The sequence below is a fragment of the Dama dama genome, chromosome 19 (assembly GCF_033118175.1).
Source record: "Dama dama isolate Ldn47 chromosome 19, ASM3311817v1, whole genome shotgun sequence".
NCBI classification, from domain to species: Eukaryota; Metazoa; Chordata; class Mammalia; order Artiodactyla; family Cervidae; genus Dama; species Dama dama.
In genome coordinates, this window is record NC_083699.1 from 51,623,302 (window position 1) to 51,646,326 (window position 23,025).

The 23,025-nt window shown below is 39.4% G+C and overlaps 1 protein-coding gene across 3 annotated transcripts in view; it reads left to right on the top strand.

The window, feature by feature from the left end:
* The window catches only part of HSPBAP1 (HSPB1 associated protein 1), a 55,792-nt gene extending 35,284 nt beyond the window's left edge, over positions 1-20,508 (top strand). For 2 of the 3 annotated variants that reach the window (XM_061167009.1, XM_061167007.1), the window contains exons 4-8: positions 9,885-10,021; positions 11,336-11,507; positions 16,529-16,612; positions 19,388-19,498; positions 19,611-20,508. In XM_061167009.1, the coding sequence (XP_061022992.1) occupies positions 9,885-10,021; positions 11,336-11,507; positions 16,529-16,612; positions 19,388-19,498; positions 19,611-20,144 (1,038 nt within the window). In that variant the 3' untranslated portion in view covers positions 20,145-20,508. The remainder of the gene's footprint in view (positions 1-9,884; positions 10,022-11,335; positions 11,508-16,528; positions 16,613-19,387; positions 19,499-19,610) is intronic. The other variant, XM_061167008.1, reaches the window with a different exon arrangement.
* Positions 20,509-23,025: the final 2,517 nt, after the last annotated feature.

The following is a 23,025-nucleotide window of genomic DNA, read 5'->3' on the forward strand; positions in this document are numbered from 1 at the left end:
AGTCAATCCTAAAGGAAATCAACCCTGAATATTCAGTGGGAGGACTGATGCTGAAACTCCAATACTTTGGCCACCTGATGCAAAGAGCCAGCTCATTAGAAAAGACCGTGATGCTGGGAAAGATTGAAGGCAGGAGGAGAAGGGGACACCGGAGCACAAGATGGTTGGATGACATCACCAACTCAGTGGACATTAGTTTGAGCAGGCTCCAGGAGATGGTGAAAGACAGGGAAGCCTGGCATGCTGTAGTCCATGGGGATCGCAGAGTCGGACACAACTGAGCAACTGAACAGCAACAGCAAAGTGCTTCACCTTTGTAGTCCTCACAATAAACCTATGATTTAATAATATCCCTGTTTTAAGAAAAATGAGGCACCAAGAGATTAAGTAAACCTTTTTTTGAAATTATACAACTAAGAGAAGAATAACCTAAGCAGTCTGCCCCCCAGGCTTTAACTGCTGCTCTGTATGCCTGCAGAAGGCTTGGATACATTACTCCACAGCTAGGATGAAGGCCTTCTATCTGTGCTGAGTCTTGTCTCACTCTGCCTTGGGTGAATCTCTAAACTGACTCCATCAGTTGTTCTGTCTCAGCCCAGGCATGGCAGCACTGTGCAGACATGTGTCCTTTCCTTAAGTGTGGGTATAAAAGACAGCCTTTTGGTAATGTGCTGGAATTCTATTTGAGCTCTTATAAAGTCTGATATTTTTAGTTGAATGAGTTTTCTGTCAGTTCACATTATGGTAATTAATTCTCTGGATTAGAACAGGCAAATCTGCTGTAAACAGCCAAGTCCATTAAGATTATATCATTTTTTTATCTCGGTTTTCTGAGCACAAAGTCTTATGTTTAAGATACCTAAGTTGTTTTACTTTTACCACTATAATTTAGTCACTAAATCTGACTACTTTTGTTTCAGGCTTTCTTCCGTCTGTCTTAAAATGGTGGGTAAACATTAAAACTGATAAATTTTTAAATGTTTATTTAAAATAAACTCATTGTATGTGAATATAAATGACATTTCTATGATAATAATTATATTCCCCAATTTTTTTAATGTTAGGAGAGTAGTGGCATTGTTTTACATTCTTATAAGTCTCTTTAATGTCTGGCACGGCAACCAACTAGTCAGACACAACTAAGCACAAGAGTTGAATAGAAGAAATCTGATTTTTTTCTATATGCCTCATTCAGTCTATTGCCATTTGTTGGTTTGTTTGAAGTGTATGAAGAATATCTTGTTTCATATACAAATGCAGCTGAAAAAGAGAGGAGCATTTTGGCAACCTTTCTAGATAATTGTGGATTTTTTTTTAATATTCCACCAAATTTGAGTTGTTTCTACCTCTAAAGAGTAGTCTCTTAAAGGTTCGTTAGTTATAATAATCTGAACCCATAGTCAATGAACCCTTCATAGTAAAATCCATTGGTCTATCTTACATGGAATGGATCTTCAATAGTGGTGTTGTATAGATCTTCCAGATGTTGATGCATTTTTATATACTTCATTATTTTAAAAAGTGACATTTGTAAATAGCATCACCATTCTTATCAGAAAAGTCTTTTAAGTTTTAGGAAGCTTTCTAGCTCATGTGTTTCAAGATACAAGTTTCCAAGATCATTTTTATTCTGTTCAGAATATTTTGTAATTTCCCTTGTGATGTTTTTCTTTGACTTATGGATTACTTAGAAGTGTAATGTTTATTTTGCAAATACTTGGGGATTTCCAGCTGTCTTTCTGTTATTCATTTCTAATATAATTCCATTGTGTTCAGAGAACATACTTTGATGATTTCAGTCCTTTTAAATTTATTGTTTTATAGCCCAGAATATAGTCAGTCTTGATAAATGTCCCACGTGCACTTGACAGTAATGTATATTCTGCTGTTTTTGTTTTATGAATGTCAATTAAGTTGATTGTTCATGTCTCCTGTATCTTTACTGATTCCCTGTATACTTGTTTTACCCATTATATAGAGATAGATATTGAAATTTCTGAACTCTAGTTGTATATTTGTTTCTTTTTCATTTAGGTTGGTCAGTTTTTGTTTTGTGTATTTTGTAACTAGTAACAGTTTAGGTTCATACACAAATAGGATTACTGTTTACTCTTAATGGATTGATATTTTATCAAAATGTGATGATCCTCTCTTTTCTGAGTTCTTCCTTTTTCTGATGTCTGAAATCTACTATGTTTAGTTTGCCTTTGGATAGTGAAAAAGGGGTACTTGCACTATGATTCCATTTATATAAAATTGTGTGTGTGCTAAGTTGCTTCAGTCATGTCTGACTCTGAGACCCTATGAACTGTAGCCCTCCAAGCTCCTCTATCATGGGATTCTCCAGCAAGATTACTAGAGTGGGTTGCTATGCCCTTCTGCAGGGGATCTTCACGATCCAGGGATTGAACCCATATCTCTTAGTCACATGCATTGGCAGGCAAGTTCTTTACAATTTATAGTGACAGAAAATAGATCTAAGAAGGAGGGGTAGAGAGAGGTTACAAAAAGTTATAGGAAAACTTTTGGACATGACCAAAATGTTTGTCATCTTGATTGTAGTGATTGTTTTTCAGGTGTATATGTAGGTGAAAATTCATAAAATTATACACTTTAAATATACACTGTTTATTGAACATCAATTATACTTCAATAAGACTGTTTAAAAAAATGCAATGCCACTAGCACTCTTTGGTTCCACAGCCTGACAACAGCACTTTTATCACCATTGTTTTTGTGCCTTCAATGCAAATGTCAACACAGTGAAATAAGAAAATACCTCACAGATCACCTGAAATGGTCTCAGGGGTCCCCAAGAGGTCTGTGAACCATTTTAAGAATCTCTACATCATCCCTTCTGAAATTACTCTCTACTCTTCTAGTTCTGACTCCTCCTCTAATTAATTATAAAATAGTTTCTTACGAAAATATTGAAATTATATTCACAACCATTTCATGACTTGAAAGTGAGAGTTGCTCATGGTCTATGCAGTCCTTGGAATTCTCCAGGCCAGAATACTGGAGTGGGTAGCCTTTCCCTTCTCCAGGGGTTCGCAATCCAGGGATTGCACCCAGGTCTCCCACATTGTAGCAGAAGCTGCTGTTTACCAGCTGAGCCACAAGGGAAGCAACTTTAAATTGTGTGAGGGAAATAGCATTTAAGACTGTTCCCAGTGTAACTGATACAACCTGTCTCCTCTGCATCTCCTTGCAGTGCTGGATCACAAGTGTGCTCTCTTGTCTTCTGGCCTTTGCTCGTGCTCTTCTCAATTTCTGCCTATTAGTACTTAACTTCTTAGCGCCCAGCTCAGATCCACCCTTGGCTCAGAAGCCTTCTCAACCACTCATACTTACATCCATCTGTCCCTTGCCTTCATCCCTGTATGTTTTATTTGGATTGTTATTTAAATAGTGCATGAGATAGAATGCCTGTATCTTGTTCCCCTAACAGCATTGTAAACTCTTTGGAAACAGTATAATTTTTTATTTCTCCAACCTGCTAACATAGTGCTGAATATATAATGAATATTTGAATGATTACATAAGTATGTTTTCTTCCTAGTCTTACCATTTTTTGTTTTGCTGTTTCCTTGGTCTTTAGGACCCTTCACAGAATGTTTTAACTTAAACCCCAGTTCACCCTCATCCAGTTTTCTGTGCCTTCTAGTTAATCAATTGTAGCATTTGTCAATCTTGACAAGAAATTCTTAGGTCTCTTCAGCCTTGTAACTAGTTTTTATAAGTGTTTACTTATAGCCTCTACTTATTCTTATTCCATGATAAATATATAATATTTATATACTGATAAATACACTGGAAAAATGTTTGTATTTTTGGAAAATATCCTATAGCCTTAAAGGTGGCCAAAAAATATGATTTTGACACTTAACTGGGTCTCATTTGGCACATAAAATTGGTCAAATTTTTTTTAGCTGTATATCATATCACTGACTCGTCTAAGCAATGCATTTTTTGGAACATTTTTTTCTCTACTTCACAAGGAAGGGAAGGAATTTGTGACAGTAACATAAAATTTCTTTGACTCATTAGGTAAGAATGGCAGATGTTACATTTTATAACCATCTATAAGTATCATTGTAATAAGCTATTGTGGACTTTCCTGGTGGCTCAGTAGTAAAGAATTTACTTGCCAATGCAAGGGACACAGGTTTGATCCCTGATCCGGGAAGATCTCCTGGAGAAGGAAATGGCACCCACTCCAGTATTCTTGCCTGGGAAATCCCATGGACAGAGGAGCATGACAGGCTAGAGTCCATGGGCTTACAAAAAGCCAGACACAACTTAGTGACTGAACAACTACAACAATTGAAGCTATTAAGAATCAATATGTAGCAAAGAGATTTGCCCCAAGAACATTTCCCAGGTAGATTCCATTTTATGTTGTGATTCAGATCGACTGTGGAGAGTCAGGAGCCTTGTTAAGTCACCAGGACACAGAATCTCAAAATGCAACACATGGAAGATTAGTTCTAGCCTGTCTTGGGCTTCATAACATAGTTAATGAGAGTATGTTGAAATTGAGCCCGGTGGTTTAGTAATGTTCAAAGGGGCTTGATGGTCAGTGATGCTTTCTAATGAGGCGAATTGGATGTAAAAATTTGGGTATTTATCCAAGCCTATCTGTGGGTAGAGTTAATTACCTCTTTTCTGTTTATGTTACCTAAGGTAATTTTTTCAAGGGGAAAAAGAGTCATACTTACTGGCTAATTTATAGTGTTCATCTAAGGGGCTTCAGACAATAAAAAGAATCTTCCCACAATACAGGAGACCTGGGTTCGATCCCTGGGTCAGGAAGATCCCCTGGAGAAGGGAATGGCCATACTGATTTCAGTATTCTTGCCTGGGAAACCCCCATGGACAGAGGAGCCTGGAAGGCTACAGTCCTTGGGGTCTTAAAAGAGTGGGACACAACTTAGAGACTAAACAACAGCATAGTTAATAATACTATATTGTGTAACTGAAATTTTCTAAGAAAACAGAACTTAAATGTTTACACCAAAAAGAAAAAAAGCAAGTATCAAGTGAAGCCTGGCCAGTGAGATGGAGCGGGTTAAGGTGTCAGAGAGATGAGAAGGGACTGGTCATGCAGGCCCATGATAGAGGGCATTTGGATCTAATTCTAACTGCAGAACAAAGGAGGGGACAAGACTTAATATTTTAAGATCATTCTTTTTTTTTTAATTAATACTACTTTTGCTGCTTTGAGGAGAAGAGGCCAGACAGGCAAAGAATCAAAGTTCTTTGAGAGAGAGAGACCAAAAGAGAGAATAACCAGGTTGCATGTGGTAGGTGCAGGGAGGGGTGTGGTGTGGAAGTGTCCAAAGAAGTGACATCTACAGTGGGTCTCAAAAGAGAAATGTGAATTGGGGTGTGGGTAATAAGTAGACTGGCCATGCAGAGGCAACAATAGGAGCAAAGGCAGGGAGATGTGTGGTCCCTGATGAGAGGGCAGTAGAGAATGGTGTAGCATGGTCTCATATCCTGGAGAAGGGAATGACTGCCCACTCCAGTATTCTGGCCTGGAGAATTCCATGGACTGTATAGACTGAGCGACTTTCACATTGCTTCCCTGGTGGCTCAGCTGGTAAAGAATCCACCTGCAATGCAGGAGAACTGGGTTCAATCCCTCGGTTGGGAAGATCCCCTGGAGAAGGGAATGGCAACCCGCTCCAGTATTCTGGCCTCATATCAGAATCTGCATCCCCTTTACAATTCTGAAATGCAGTTTTCAGGGAATATAATTACCTCTACAAATAATTTTTTCAAACTATTAAAATACATGAGAATTTAAGAAGTGTGTGATTTAATGTGTAAATAATTCAAGCATGGCTATGCTAGAAGACATAATGAATTAATCAGATGCTTGTACCTTCCTACAAGGAAAAGGTTCAGTTTTGAAGAATTGAGATAAAATTCCAGTGACTATTTCCAATATTTCATATTTAACATCTTGAAATGAGGCTAAATAAGTGTATTTGTATCTCTACACATACAGTCACCATGATGAGACAGTACAAGCACAGACTGATATTGGTATATATATTGCCAACCCAAATGTCATATGAGTTTCAGTGCTGTTGGTGACTTATTTTTCAAAGTGGTGAACCACTCTGAATAAAGCTGCAGAAACACAAAAATACAGTCCTCCCTCAACTTACTTAGTAACTGTGTTTCTGAAATTCAGTGTGTATTAATACTATGCAGAAATCCTTTTGTTTTTGAAAGGATTATGTGAAATTAGAATTAGAACTCTAGTCTCAGATAACTGAGACTAAGATCAGTTTTTCCAGTGTTATAAATATTGTACAAGATAAAACTTTTTTATATTGTGTTGAGCTGCATCCCTCATGCCCATTCACTGAATACAGAGGCACCCCCATCCTGTTTATTATGACAATCAAAAATGTCTCCGCATTTTTTAACAGTATTGTTAAAAGGACAGAACTGCCCCATAGTTTCCACATGCATAAAATGGATATAACTACTTTCAGTTTCCTAGGATTAAATGAGATGATGCATATAAAATGTTGTGATTTGGGCCTGTCAAACCATATGGATTCAATAACCCAAAAGTGATAGCTTGTTAGCCTTTGAATATATAAATTTAGTGGTAAATAGAAGAGAATTTAGGACTGGAGATGAAAGTTTAGGAGTCATGTATGTAGCTTGATTTAAACATTATAAAACAGCAGGCAGAAAGTTAAGATTCATTTTAAGAGGGATAAAAGTAGGGTTCCATGTCCTCCTAAAATCTACAAAGTCAAGGATAAAGAGATATGGCTAGGCAACAGTTCATAGGAAAAAGGCAAGAAATTCCCAACTCTCAAGAACCTGTGGGGAAAGTCAAAATAGGTGCACTCAATGTTGTCTTTTTTCTGACATTTACTTCAACTGACTCTTTCTCTGCCACTTTGCCCCAAACCCTTCTTCCTGTGGTTTTCCCAGCCAATTTGCAGCTGAACTTTAGGTAGTTTAGGTCACCCTGATCTAATTGTTTCAAAATAATTTTTCCTTTTATAGTGATACTGTGTTAGATGAGAGGTATGGGAAGCCTTGTGTCAGTTTTTCATATGGTCACCGCCCCCCCACCCCCACCCCCACACCCGGTAGAACTTTCCCTTTGTGGTTTTTTTCTGAAGCAGTGCTCTAGAACAGTGTCTCACATGGGCTCAATCCACTGACCCCTGAAAGTGCATGTGAAAGTGTGTGTCTGTATGCATGCATTTCTCTGAGGAAAGGGGTGTTGGTATTCCTTAAATTTCCAAAGAGGTGTATCTATAAGAAGATTAAGGAACTTAAACCAGCCTCTTCTTAGATGAGGCAGATCCCTGTTTTCTGTTCTTGTAATGCATGTCTTTCAGCTACCTTTAAATTCCAAATTGAGGTGTGATGAATTGTTCACCAAAGACCAGGTTTATCGGAACTCTTTATCGGAACCCTCCCTAAGCTCCCTGCTTTGACCGGGTGCCCTTTTCCTGTGATCTCAGTGTGCTTTCTGCTCACTTCTATCAAAGCACTCTTCCACTCTATGGACGGGTCCATTTATGGGACTATCTTCCATTATTAGATTTAAAAGGAGGGCCTGTTTTGTATTAATTTTTTGTATCCCGAACATTCAGCACTATACTTGATTTGTAGTGTGCTGTGATGTACTTAGTTGCCCAGTCATGTCGAACTCTTTGCAACCCCATGGACTGTAGCCCTCCAGGCTCCTCTGTCCATGGGAGTCTCCAGGCAAGAATACTGGAGTGGGTTGCCATGCCCTCCTGCAGGGTGTCTTCCCAACCGAGGGATTGAACCCAGGTCTCCTGCATTGCAGGCGGATTCATTACCATCTGAGCCACCAGGGAAGCTCAGATGCTCAAAAATGTTCTCGACCTGAACCACTTACCTATAATAAGCCAACATATTCTTCTTTCCCTCCCAAGCAACCAAGATTTTAAGCACTTACCCTGAGCCAGGTATTTCAGTAGGCATTAGGAAAACAGATAAGCTCCCTGCATGGAGCGTATGTGCTGTGTCCAGAGGGGACATGACTTTTGCCAACTCCAGAGCTGCTGCATGGAACCATATGCATGTGTAATAGTGCTGACTTTTCAAAAACTCCACCTTTAATAACAGATAGCAGTTATTATATGCACATATTCTGCTATCTTCATCACTGAAAACAAAAATGAAAATGCTTTTTCTAGTCTTCCTTAAAACCATCTATTAAAATGTCCCCCCAGAATCCTTTCTCTTTGAGTAATGTTAGTGTTCTGCCTCTGAAAATAGAAAATGCAAATTGAAGATACTGTTAAAGTAGTGTCAGTATTTAGGACAACGTTCTGCACCTAAAAGTGTTTTTTATTTTGCTTTATTCTTTAAAATTCAATAGGAAAAATTCGTGATTCAGAAAATAAATAAAGCAAAACCTTTCTGTCTGATTCATTAGTGTGTTCTTTTCTTTTCAGCTTATACATATTTTAAGTTCCATGGATTTGAGTTTATGTCAAACTACATTTGTAGTTTTCCAACTTTTATTTAAAAACAGGAACATTCTTTCTTTAAGCCTAAATAAAATCAAGCAGAGCAGTTTGTTGAAAGAAAGAGAACTAAACATAAGGAGTGCCAAGGTCAAAGTGCCTCTCTGTTTTAAGGTTTTTTAGAGTTCATGACTTGAAGGAGCATAGCAATAGTGTTTCAAAATATATGCTGTGTCTCCCCCACCTGGACACTCTGATTTAGTAGGTATGAACTAATGTTCCATAGTAAAGGCATCTGTAGTTTTAAACAACTCCACTAACCTAGGAGACAAACCTAGACAGCATATTAGAAAGCAAAGACATCACTTTGCTGACAAAAGTCTGTATAGTCAAAGCTGTGGCTTTTTCAGTAGTCGTGTACAAATGTGAGAGTTGGACCATAAAGAAGGTTGAATGCCGAAGAATTGATGCTTTCGAACTGTGGTGCTGGAGAAGACTCTTGAGGGTCCCTTGGACTGCAAGGAAGTCAGATCAGTCCATCCTAAATGAAATTAACCCTGAATATTGATTGGAAGGACTGATGCTGAAGCTGAAACTCTAGTATTTTGGTCACCTGATATTGAAGAGCTGACTCATTGGAAAAGACCCTGATGCTGGAAGAGGTTGAAGGCAGGAAGAGAAGGGAGCAACAGAGGATGAGACTGTTGGATGGTATCATCAACTCAATGGACATGAATTTGAGCAAACTCTGGGAGATAGTGAAGGACAGAGAAATATGGCATGATGCAGGCCATGAGGTTGCAAAGAGTAAGACACAACTGACCAAGTGAACAACAACAACCTAGGAGAAGCCTTCTTTCATGTGTTCTTTGAGGTGCAAAAAGTTAATGTATTACTTATACCTTGAAATATCTACACTGTTTAGAGGGAATATGCTTTTCTGGATTCATGAGTTGAGCTTCAGAGATTTAAAAAAAAAAACTTCTATTTCCATTGCAGTCACTCTTCCTACTGCCTGAGTCACTTTCCCCAGATATCCTCATAACTCTGTCTAGTGTTTATTGTTGGTCTCCAGCCTCTAAAATGCAGGCTTCATTTGGGTGGGCATTTTTGTCTGTTTTGTTCACTGATTGATCACATGCTCTAGGAGTGCCAGGCGTGTTGTAGGCAGACAGTAAATATTTGTTGAATAACTGCTATTAATGAGGTCATTCAGATATGTTATTGGTTAAAAAGACTTGGACTGCTCTGGAAACCTAAGCTCTTCCATCTGTAGTGTTTTCTGTAAGAGAGTGGTTCCCATTGCCCCAAACCAGATGTGTAAGTGAAAACGTATAACACTACTATAGAGCAGAGTTGGTTGGTTCTTGATGGACTGTAACTTTATTTTCATAACAGGATGTGATATGGTCTGACTTTGGGTTTCCTGGAAGAAATGGACAGGAAAGTACATTGTGGATCGGCTCCCTGGGGGCCCATACACCCTGTCATCTGGACACCTATGGTTGCAACTTAGTATTCCAGGTACAAGGAAGGTAATGCATATGTGCATAGGCATGCCGGAGGGAGAGAGATAAATGTATGTGTGCGTGTGTGTCTGTGTGTCTTTGTGTGTTGCACAGGAAAAGCAGTGACTATTGGGTAGGCAGCAGGACTCCCTGCTCCATTCTGTCAACCTGTCTCATGACCAGGGCAAATCTCTTTACCTTTGGTTCAGTCTCCTCCTTTGTGAAATAAGAGGAGCAGTATACACGGTGGGTTCTGTGTTCTGTGTCTCTCAGCCATGATCAGGATTGCTCTTAGAAAGCTGATCCAGAACTTCCAGGCATCCACTCCCAATTCAGCTTAGACAGGTGTCTGCTTAGCTGGCTCCTTCTTCCACTTCTTTGAAAATAAAATTCGACTGATAAGGTCTTTCCAGCTCTGACATTCTAAACATATTCTCCCAAATGAGTCCAGTGGAAGGGAGCAGCTTTATCGTCTCTAAGGCAAAATAAGACTTTATACTTCCTAGTTTAAGAAGAGCAGTCAGCTATCTTGAAAGGACAAGATAGCCCTACTGTAACTGCCAGGGGTCACTAGAGGGCTTTAGGACTTGTCTCAGAACTTGGTTCTTTTCTCTCTCTACGTCCCCATCTGTGGATTTCTGTCTGTGTCTTTTCCCTTTTCACACTTCTCCCTTCTTTGCCTCAGATATCCTCCCTCTGTTGGCTCCAAGTATTGATGTGTCTAATGTTTTGTGAGTTAAGATTTATCACTTCCATTTTCTAAAAAATTTTAAAGTGACTGAAACATTTTACAGTTTTCTCTTTTTGCAAATTCCTATATTACACTACTTTTTATTGTGTGGCATCATTTGTGCATTTCTCTTCCTTAATGAATCAATTTACAAATGTTTAACTTAAGAAATTTACAGTCCAAACAGGGAGAAGTCTGAAAACTTAACTTGATGGACAGAACCCTGACAGGTTACCCTGGATAAGATAAGAATACAGAGATTTGAGAGAATGGAGGGAGGTTATTCTAGGTAGCTCTAGCTGTAGGAATGGAAACAGCTTATGAGGAGACTGACTTGGATTTGAGGATTATCTTACAAAGCAGATCTTGTCCCTGGAAAGGGGCTACTTGGGACATCCTGAGATACCCACTAGTTGCTAACCTACCTCCACCAGGTGTCTGCAGAGGAGATTCCAGCACCGTGAGAGATGGGCCAGGTGACCCCTGAGGTGGCTCCTGTATTCCTTCATGGATTGTATGAAAATGGGTGAAAACAGGCACTTAGCTGCTGCCTTCTTACATCTTTTGTCTCAAGTCTACAATACTAACTTGTATCTTTTTTTTTTCATTAGGAAAAGATGGCATCTCTTTCCTCCTGAAGATACTCCTTTCCTTTATCCAACTAGAATCCCTTATGAAGAATCCAGTGTGTTCAGTAAAATCAATGTTGTCAATCCTGATTTAAAACGTTTTCCTCAGTTCCGGAAAGCTCGAAGACATATGGTTACGCTGAGCCCAGGACAGGTAATGGGAGCTTTAAAACATTGGTGACCTGTCAGTGGACACCCCGGCTCTAACTTCTGTCAAGTCCTATGTCACGTGCCTCCCTACCAGTACAGATGACTGACAGTGGCCCCTTCCCTGCTGCTCTGCTATTAGAAGCTAGCTTCTCCAGCTGTAGGCGTCACACAGTCGCAGCTTCACAGGTCATGGAAGGGAAGTGAGAGGAGGGTGCATGGCTCCTCCTGCTGGTGAAGACGAGAATGGACTGTGGAGGAAGATCCAGGAGCTCAGTCATTTTTATTTAGGTTGAGCACTTCTGAAACATTTATTCACAACTAATATCTGTTCAACTAGGTTAGAATCCAGGCACACAAACACAGGTTCAAGCGTATCCAGTTAGTGGGCCAGCAAAGGCAGAATGAACTAAGAATGATTTAGGGATTTAAGGTTTTTTTTTTAATTGAGGTATAGTTGGTTTACAATATTGTGTTAGTTTCAGATGTATAGCATAGTGATTCAGTTATATATTTTTTCAGGTTATATTCCATTATAATTTATTACAAGATATTGAATATAGTTCTCTATACTATACAGTAAATCCGTGTTGCCTATATATTCTGTGTGCAGTAGTTTGTATCTGTTAATCCCCTACTCCTAAATTATCCCTTCCCCCATAACCAAACATGATACCCATAAGCTTGTTTTCTATGTCTATGAGTCTGTTTCTGTTTTGTATACAGATTTATCATTTTGTAGGTTGATGTCATATAATATTTGTTGAGAATGATTTGCTTTTAAGCAGGAATGGATGCTGCTTTAGTAACTAACTGTCTCTGAAGTATCTCTAAAGGTTTGGTGCTTAGTGCTCCTACTGAGTGGGGAAAATCACCTCTACAATGCTGGCATGTACGGTCTGATATTTTATTAACATGTACCAGGTTTTCTTAGTCTCTTAAGGGGATTTTATTCCCTTGATTATCCCTCTTACCTGCCTGTGTTCCCTCCTTCCCCCCCTTCTCACTGGCTTTTCCTGCCTCCTTTACACGCGAGTGCTCCAGCTCAAGCAGTCTGTTTCCTCATCTTGTCAGCAGTCACTCCCCATTCACCTATCCCCCCAGACCCTGACAGCCATTTCTCTGTTTCCTTTATAGATTTACCTATTCTGGACGTCTCATATAAGTGCAGTTGTGCAATCTGTGGTCTTTTATGTCTGGCTCCTTTCACATAGCATAATCTCCTCAAGGATCATCCACACTGTAGAATGTTACTGGCTCTTCATTCTTTTTTATGGATGACTATGTTCCATTACAAACAGCTGAGGAAAGAAGAGAAGCTAAAGGCAAAGGAGAAAGGAAAGCTATACCCAGTTGAATGCAGAGTTCCAAAGAATAACAAGGAGAGATAAGAAAGCCTTCCTCAGTGATCAATGCAAAGACATAGAGGAAAACAATAGAATGGGGAAGACTAGAGATCTCTTCAAGAAAATTAGAGATACCAAGGGAACATTTCATGCAAAAATGGGCACAATAAAGGACAGAAATGGTATGGGCCTAACAGAAGCAGAAGATATTAAGAAGGGGTGGCAAGAATACACAGAAGAACTATACAAAAAAGATCTTCATGACCCACGATGGTGTGATCATTCACCTAGAGCCAGACATCATGGAATGCGAAGTCAAGTGGGCCTTAGGAAGCATCACTACGAACAAAGCTAGGGGAGGTGGTGGAATTCCAGTTGAGCTATTTCAAATCCTAAAATATGATGCTATGAAAGTGCTGCACTCAATATGCCAGCAAATTTGGAAAACTCAGTAGTGGCCACAGGACTAGAATAGGTCAGTTTTCATTCCAGACCCAAAGAAAGGCAAAGACAAAGAATGTTCAACCTATTGCACAATTGCACTCATCTCAGATGCTAGCAAAGTAATGCTCAAAATTCTCCAAGCCAGGCTTCAACAGTACAAACCATGAACTTCCAGATGTTCAAGCTGGATTTAGAAATAGCAGAGGAACCAGAGATCAAATTACCAACATCCATTGGATCATCGAAAAAGCAAGAGATCCAGAAAAACATCTACCTCTGCTTTATTGATTACACCAAAGCCTTTGACTGTGTAGATTAGAACAAACTGGAAAATTCTTCAAGAGAGGGGAATACCAGACCATCTTACCTGCCTCCTGAGCAATCTGTATGCAGGTCAAGAAACAACAGTTAGAACTGGACATGGAACAACAGATTGGTTCCACATTGGGAAAGGAATACGTCAAGGCTGTATATTGTCACCGTGCTTACTTAACTTATATGCAGAGTGCATCATGCAAAATGCCGGGTAGGATGAAGCACAAGCTGGAATCAAGATTGCCGCAAGAAATATCAATAACCTCAGATATGCTGATGACACCACCCTTAGAGCGGAAAGTGAAGAGGCACTGAAGAGCCTCTTGATGAAAGTAAAAGAGGAGAGTGAAAAAGTTGGCTTAAAACTCAACTTTCAAAAAACTAAGATCATGGCATCTGGTCCCATCACTTCATGGCAAATAAATGGGGAAACAATGGAAACAGTGACAGACTTCATTTTGTTGGGCTCCAAAGTCACTGCAGATGGTGACTGCAGCCATGAAATTAAAAGACACTCTTGGAGGAAAAGCTGTGACTAACCTAGACTGCATATTAAAAAGCAGAGACATTTCTTTTCTGATGAAGGTCCATGTAGTCAGAGCTGTGGTTTTTTCCAGTGGTCATGTATGGATGTGAGAGTTGGATCATAAAAAAAGCTGAGCACCGAAGAATTAATGCTTTTGAACTGTGATGTTGGAGAAGACTCTTGAGAGTCCATTGGATTGCAAGGAGATCCAACCAGTCAATCCTAAAGGAAATCAGTCCTGAATAGTCATTGGAAGGACTGATGCTGAAGCTGAAACTCCAATACTTTGGCCACCTGATGTGAAGAACTGACTCATTTGAAAAGACCCTGATGCTGGGAAAGATTGAAGGCAGGAGGAAAAGGGGACAACAAAGAATGAGATGGTTGGATGACATTACCGGCTCAATGGACATGAGTTTGAGCAAGCTCCAGGAGTCAGTGATGGACAGGGAGGCCTGGTGTGCTGCAGTCCATGGGGTCGCAAAGAGTCGGACGTGACTAAGCGACTGAACTGAACTGACTGTTGTTCCCTTATGTGAATATACATTTTATTTATCCATTAAACACCTGATGGGTATTTGGGTTGTTTCCACTTTTTTGGTTATTATGACTAATATTGCTATAAATACTTGTGTACAAGGTTTTGTAAGAGCATATATTTTCAGTTCTCTTGGGTATTCATGTAGGAGTGGAATTGCTGGGTCATATGTTAATTCTGTGTTTTAACTTTTGGGGGAATTGCCAAACTGTTTTCCATAGCAGCTGCACCATTTTACATTCCTACCAGCAATCTATGTGGGTTCTAATTGGTTTACATCCTCTCCAACACTTGTTATCTTCCTTTATTATTCTCACATTGTGGGCAGACGCTTTACCATCTGAGCCACCAGCAAAGTCTATTGATATTATTACTATTGCTACAAGTATAGCCATTTTAGTGGGTGTGAAGTGGCTGCTAATTCTTTTTTTTTTTTCTACTTTAATAGCCAAATTCAATGAGTATTTCTGTCCATTGTATCAGTTTTTTTACATCATGCTCTTTCCTGAATCCACCATAAACTGGCTCCCTCTCTTACCTCTGTACTGAAAGTAAACTCTGTGATAGGACATTCAAGACCTCCTAATGACTAAATCCAGTGGCTTTAGTAGCCATTTTTAGTGCCTAATTCTCCTGAAAGGAGCTCTCTTCCCATCTCCACCTTGTCTGTAGCAAGTGCTGCCATTTTGTAAATCCAAACCCAGAAGTTTCAGATCATCTCCATCTACTCTACTTGGCCTTTCACGGACTCTTGTAGTGAGTCTGGACAAATGCAGTCCTTCTTGCCTTGGCCCATTGCTTTCGTTTGCTATTCCTTCCTATTTAAATCCTAACATTTAATTTAATAAGTGGAACATTGCAGGATGCTCCTGTCCTTCCCAGACTCTCCCATAATGTCACTATTTTAACTGTCCACTTACTCAGAACTTCTCAGGAACTTGTAATGCCTACCGGATATAAAATCCAGATTCTTTATTCTGAATTCAGGGCCCTCCACTGGCCCTAACCTGATTCTCCTACTTTATTCCCCATTATTCCTTCTGCAGTAGTAAAACTGGCCTGCTTGCTATCCCTCGGCAGTCCTACCTCCCTTGCCCACTTCCCCCTCCTGGCGTGTCCTCATTCTCTCCTAGTCATGGTTCAAATCACACTCCCTTCATCCAGGTTGCCCCTGACCTCCCTAGTTTGTGCCTGCCTCTCTCGCCTCTGAACTCCTCTAGCACCAGTGTCCACTCCTCTGATTTACCCTTATATAATGCCACTTTTCTCTATATTATTTTTTCATTGGCTACATTTTATACCGTGAGAAGTCAGAAACTATGTCCTATATTTTTACATATGCCCTTTCTCAGAACTCATGCAATTCTTACGTGATGGAAAGGAGAAAGAGTTACAGTCTCAGAATCCTTTACCAAGATTTGGATGCAGACAAAGAAGGTCCAGCATAAAGGAGAGTAGAGACTGGAGAAGCTGGTAATATCCTTTGTGAAAAAGTGAAAGTATTATTCGCTCAGTCATGTCCAACTCCTTGCGACCACATGGACTTGTAGCCTGCCAGGCACTTCTGTCCGTGGAATTCTCCAGGCAAGAATACTGGAGTGGGTTGCCATTCCCTTCTCCAGGGGATCTTCCCCTCTGAGCCACCAGGGAAGCCAATATCCTTTGTAGAACATGCAAACTTGTTAATTTTTTTTTTAAAGGAATAAAAGGATTATGGGAGCTTTTTCTTATTTTTCCCTTTCCTATTACAATATTGCTATAAATTCATTTGAATTTTTTTCCTAACAGCTTCAATTTAGATCTGATTCTGACATAAAATGTTTTGGTTTTGTGCTAACCATTTTTTGTTTGGTTTTCAGGTTCTGTTTGTTCCCAGACACTGGTGGCATTATGTGGAATCCATTGATCCTGTCACTGTCAGTATAAACTCATGGATTGAGCTGGTATTTTCTTTTTCTAACAAATGTCATCTCCTTGCCTTTAAGATACACAATGCCTGTCTTTTTAACTTAATGACTAATTTTAACCAACACTCCCGTGTTACTTTGCTCGCTATGCTATAGGTTATGGATTCTGTGCTCTGTTGGTGGATGGTGAGGTTGGGAAGAGGGCTTTTGTGACACTGTTCTCTTTCTTCTAGGGGCACAATGCACCCTGACGTTAGTGAGGCAGGTCTTCTCCCTTGACTGGTGTTAGGAGAATTGTGTTGGGCCTGGCTGAATCTGCCACACATGTCCCATGTTGCTAGTCCCATCCCACACCATCTGGGCTGGAAATATCTGCTTCTTGGTTCAGGGTCCTCATTACTAATTGCACAATTCACAGTCCTGACTTACACAGTTTCTCAGAGCAGTCTTTCAGTGCTAGGTTTTATCATTTTATTTCTGCCCAAGGCTTTTTCCCTCCATTATGCTATGCTTAATCCTGGTTGCCTGCTCCACTTGACAATTAGAATGGCTAACATTATGGTTCAAGTCTGTCTCTGTCACCTGAGGCCTTATTGCATCTGTGCATGCTTTAACCAGAGGCTTTGATTGCAGCCATGGCTGGTGTCTTTCTTTCAGCATAATATTTTTACGAATCATCCATGGAGTAGCGTGTATCAGTACTTCATTCTTTTTTTATAGCTAAAAAGTATTGTTTAGACATACCACATTTTGTTTATCCACTAATCAGTTGGTGGATCTTTGGATTGTGTCTACTTTCGGCTATTATGAATAATGCTACAGCTATTTGTGTACATGGTTTTGTGTGGATGTATGTTTTCATTTCTTTTGGTATATACCTGGGTGTAGAGTTGCTGGATCATATGGACATCATCCAGGGCAGACCAGAAGGCTGGAAATTCAGATGAGTTCAAAGTTGCAGTATAGAGTCCAAAATCTGTAAATCTGTAACAGGCTGGCAGGCTGGAAACGGGCTTAGGATTTCTGTTGCTGTCCTGAGGCAGAATTTTTTCTTCTCCAAGAAACCTTAACTTTTGTTCTTAAAGCTTTCAACTGATCAGATGAGGTCCACCTACATTATTGAGGATAATCTCCTTTTACTTAAAGTCACCTGATTATAAATGTTAATCACATCTACAAAATATCTTTACAGTGACATCTAGAATAGTATTTGACTAGACAATTGGTCACCATAGCCTACCCAAGTTGACTCATAAAATTAACTATCTGGTAACTCTAGATTTAATCTTCTGAGGAATTGCCAGGCTATTTTCCAATGCAGTGCACCATTTACATTCCCCCAACAAAGTATGAAGATTCTGATTTCTTCACATCCTTACGAACATTTGTTATCTGTCTTTTTTATTATAGCCATCCTAGTGAGAAGTGGTATCTCATCTTGGGGATTTGCTTTGTTTTAAGTTTAATATTATGCTTCTAATAGTCATCTGTGTTTCTAATATTCATCTAATATTCATCTCTGTTGTCACATGTAGCTGGTCATTCATTTTCACTGTCATATAATAATATCCTCTAGTGTTAATGTACCACAGTTTATTGATTCATTTTTCTGTTGATGGATAATTGGGTTGCTTTTAGTTTTTTTGCTTTTATAAATAGAATATTCTTGTATACGTGTGCAAGAGTTTCTCCAGAGAATGTGTATATATCTAGAAGTGGAATTGCCATCTGTAGGGTATACAGTACTCAAGTTTATAAAATAATGCCTGCATGTTTTCCAAATGTCTGTCAGCACACATTCCCACCATCAATGTATAAGATTTCTGTCAATTGTTTGACATTTCTCCATCATTTGGAATTATCAGACCCTCTCTTGCCAGTTTCATGGGTTTCTTGATTTACATTTCCCTGATTATTAATGAGACTAAGCTTATTTTCATGTGTTTATTACTTATATAATTGTTCTTTTTTTGAATGTTTATCTTTGTGGCTTTTGCCCATTTTAAAAAAAAATGGGTCATTTGTCTTACTGATGTGTGCAGATTCTTTATATATTTAACAATCAGTTATATATGTTACAGACATCTGGCTTCTTTATTTCCTTTATGGTGTCTTTTGATGAACAAAAGTTACTAATTTTAATGTAGTTTATCATGATTGCCATAGTTTATATTTATTGTATCTTAAGATACAATAGATAGATAGATATTTAGCCTTAAGATAGATATTTAGCCTTCTCACTTTTGTGACCAAGAATGTTTGTTGTTGTTGTTCAGTTACCAAGTCATGTCCGACTCTTTGCAACACCATGGACTATAGCATGCCAGGCTTCCCTGTCCCTCACCATCTCCCGGAGACTGCCCAGTTTTATGTCCATTGCATCGGTGATGCCATCCAACCAAGAATGTTTATTAAAAATTTTTTCCCATTCCTCAAAAAATTAGCTTGTCAAAATAATCCTCTATTGGGATTATTCATTTTTATGTGATACTTTTTAAAAGAAACTTTAAACATGTCAGAGAATGGAAAATGCTGGAGAAAATATCACAGGTGATTCATCCTTAAGGCCTATGTCTTAAGACAGGACCCATACTTAAATTTAGTTGGTGAAATATTCTGCAACTCTTTCTAGGTGGCAGAAGATAGTTAATACATAAAAATTGTGGTCTGCCAACAGCATATTCATCCTTCAGTAACAAAGCTTATGTTGATGAAAGAACAAAACACATAATTAAGGACTCTCCTCTGTTTTAAGCAGTGAGACCCAGAGACAAATGAAAAACTGTGTCTTCTCTTTCAACCTTGACTTAGGAAGAGGACCACCAAGCCCGGGTAGAAGAGGCAATCACCCGCATGCTTGTGTGTGCCCTGAAAACTGCAGAGAATCCACACAATACCAGAGCTTGGTTAAACCCAACTGAGGTAGGTCTCTTCCAGTTACTATCGTGTGATAAACCAACTGTGACAAGAACGTTTGTTTTCCAGTTTATGTAAGTATGTATAACCATTTTAAAGAGTTTTTCTTTCTCCCTAGCTTGAGGAAACATCCCATGAAGTCAATTGTCACTACTTAAATGGAGCCATTTCCGCTTTTTTTAATCATTATGGAACATCTGAAGTAGTCAAAGCCCAAGCGCTGAGAACAAACAGAGAGTACACAACAAAGGAGGAGTTAAGTGTGCACAACCAGGTGGAGGTAGAACAAATTGGTAGCCACACCTCAAATTCAGAAACAGGAAAACAAGAGGCAGCAAGTCCTTTTGGCCTTGATCTGGTTCCTGTCATTCCAAGTTCCCAAGAACCATCTTCAGAAAGAGGAGGCATATTTGAAAATGATGGTGAAGACTTTGTCAGCAAAAATGGAAAATCCTTTGGAAAACCGCCTAATACCAAGAGGCAACGAATGATGAGTGAGAGTGAGAATGCAGTTGTGGAACAGGTTGCTTCAGATAGGACTGGGGCCCTTTCCCAAACATTCGTTTCTACAGATGACTTGCTGGACTGCTTGGTGAATCCACAGGTAACCAGGATAGTGGCACAACTTCTGATTCAAGGAAAAAGTGTGTGATTCTAATAGAAAATGATTTTTTAAATACTGTTTTAAGAATATCTTTAAAATAATGTAGTTTTTAAATAAAAGATGAAACAGCAAAAGTTCAATTTGCACATGCTTAAAATGTACTATTCTCACCTAATTAAATTTTAGTCTCTTGCCACCTTCTGGCATACACATTGCTCTTTGGACAACCTGACTGTTTGTTGTTTGTATGCCTCTTTCCTTGGTGCCTTTGCCTTGCCTCTCCCATCTCATACCTCCAGCCTGTCTCAAATGTAAGCTCCTGGCATTCTCAAAAGGAAGTAGTCTCTGCATCAGCCTCAAGCAGGGGTCAACCTGCTGCTTGTTTTCGTAAATAAAGTTGTATTGAAACATGGCCATACCATTCATTTACATATTGTCTGTGGTGGCTTTAGGATGACAGTGACAGATTTGGGTTGCAACAAAGGCAGTATGACTTAAAAAGCTGGAAAAATTCACTGGAACCCCTTACAGAAAACGTTTGCTAACTTTTTAATGGATCAAAGGCATCCACCTGGTGAATTCTGTCTTTTGTTATTTTTGGGGGGGGAGGGACTGCAGTTGCTCATTTCAATAGGTATTTTTGACTCTATGTAGTAAGGTGATGTGGGACAATTTGTGATTGTTCTAGGTTGCCAACCTCTTAATTCAAATGCAGGGTGAATTCTCGCCTTGGCCTGAAGTGACCACACTTCTCACGTGTGTAGGATTCTCACTGGTTAACCCCTGTGCTCCAGAGTAGAGTACCCATCAGGAGAAAAGTAGGTGGGGGTCTCTTTGTGGAAGGAGCTGGGACATCTAAGGACAACAGCCCTGCAATAAAAATGACCAAATGCTGCTGACTCCTGAAACTAACGAAAAGCTTTGTTTCGTCAACCTAATCCCACTCTCATTACATTTGCAAGATGTGGGGATAATTATTATCATTACTACCCAAGTAAGAATTTAAAAAAACAGATTGATCTCAGTACCCGTTCATGAAAAACACATAGAAAAGATACACAAAGTCACCTTTTAAGAAGATTGACTATTGGTCTCATCCTTCTCACTTTTCAAACTGAGGGTATCAATAAATCCCAAGAGAGAGCTGGCTTTCTGGGAGAAAGGAGGAAGGGAGGTGAACATGCCCAAGAAAAGAATGGTCTGAAAAAAGACGCTTCTGTAGGGTCTTTGGCCCATTTTTTTTTTTATACATGTTCGAATATCCCACCCTCGCCTTCTCCCACAGAGTCCAAAAGACTGTTCTATACATCTCTGTCTCTTTTGCTGTCTTGGACATAGGGTCATCATTACCATCTTTCTCAATTCCATATATATGCGTTAGTATACTGTATTGGTGTTTTTCTTTCTGACTGACTTCTCTCTGTGTAATAGGCTCCAGTTTCATCCACCTCATTAGAACTGATTCAAATGTATTCTTTTTAATGGCTGAGTAATATTCCATTGTGTATATGTACCACAGCTTTCTTATCCATTCATCTGCCAATGGACATCCAGGTTGCTTCCATATCCTGGCTATTATAAACAGTGCTGTGATGAACATTGGGGTACACATGTCTCTTTCAATTCTGGTTTCCTCGGTGTGTATGCCCAGCAGTGGGATTGCTAGGTCATATAGCAGTTCTATTTCCAATTTTTTAAGGAATCTCCACACTGTTCTCCATAGTGGCTGTACTAGTTTGCATTCCCACCAACAGTGTAAGAGAGTTCCCTTTTCTCCATACCCTCTCCAGCATTTATTGTTTGTAGACTTTTGGATAGCAGCCATTCTGACTGGCATGAGATGGTACCTCATTGTGGTTTTGATTTGCATTTCTCTGATAATGAGTGATGTTGAGCATCTTTTCATGTATTTGTTAGCCATCTGTATGTCTTCTTTGGAGAAATGTCTGTTTAGCTCTTTGGCCCATTTTTTGATTGGGTCATTTATTTTTCTGGAATTGAGCTTCAGGAGCTGCTTGTATATTTTTGAGGTTAATTCTTTGTCTGTTGCTTCATTTGCTATTATTTTCTCCCATTCTGAAGGCTGTCTTTTCACTTTGCTTATAGTTTCCTTTGTTGTGCAAAAGCTTTTAAGTTTAATTAGGTCCCATTTGTTTATTTTTGCTTTTATTTCCAATATTCTGGGAGGTGGGTCATAGAGGATCCTACTGTGATTTATGTCAGGGAGTGTTTTGCCTATGTTTTCCTCTAGGAGTTTTATAGTTTCTGGTGTTACATTTAGATCTTCAATCCATTTTGAGTTTATTTTTGTGTATGGTGTTAGAAAGTGTTCTAGTTTCATTCTTTTACAAGTGGTTGACCAGTTTTCCCAGCACCACTTGTTAAAGAGATTGCCTTTTCTCTATTGTATATTCTTGCCTCCTTTGTCAAAGATAAGGTATCCATAGGTGTGTAGATTTATCTCTGGGCTTTCTATTTTGTTCCATTGATCTATATTTCTGTCTTTGTGCCGGTACCATACTGTCTTGATGACTGTAGCTTTGTGGTATAGCCTGAAGTCAGGCAGGTTGATTTCTCCAGATCTGTCTGGAGGACGCATGCACCACTATCTCACACTGTATGTTTACCTAATTATTTGATTGTTGTCTATCTTCCCACAACTAGAATGTCACTGCATGAGAGTTTGGTTTTTATTATTGTGTATTTGCAGAGCCTTGATCAGTGCCCAGCATATGGTAGGTGCTCCTTAAATATTTGAGTAGATTTTTTAAAAAGGGGGCTTTCCTGGTGGCTCAGACAGTAAAGAAATTGCCTGCAGTTGGGGGAGACATGGGATTGATCCCTGGGTTGAGAAGATCCCCTGGAGAAGGGAATGGCAACCCACTCCAGTATCCTTGCCTGGAGAATCCCTTGGACAGAGAAGCCTGGT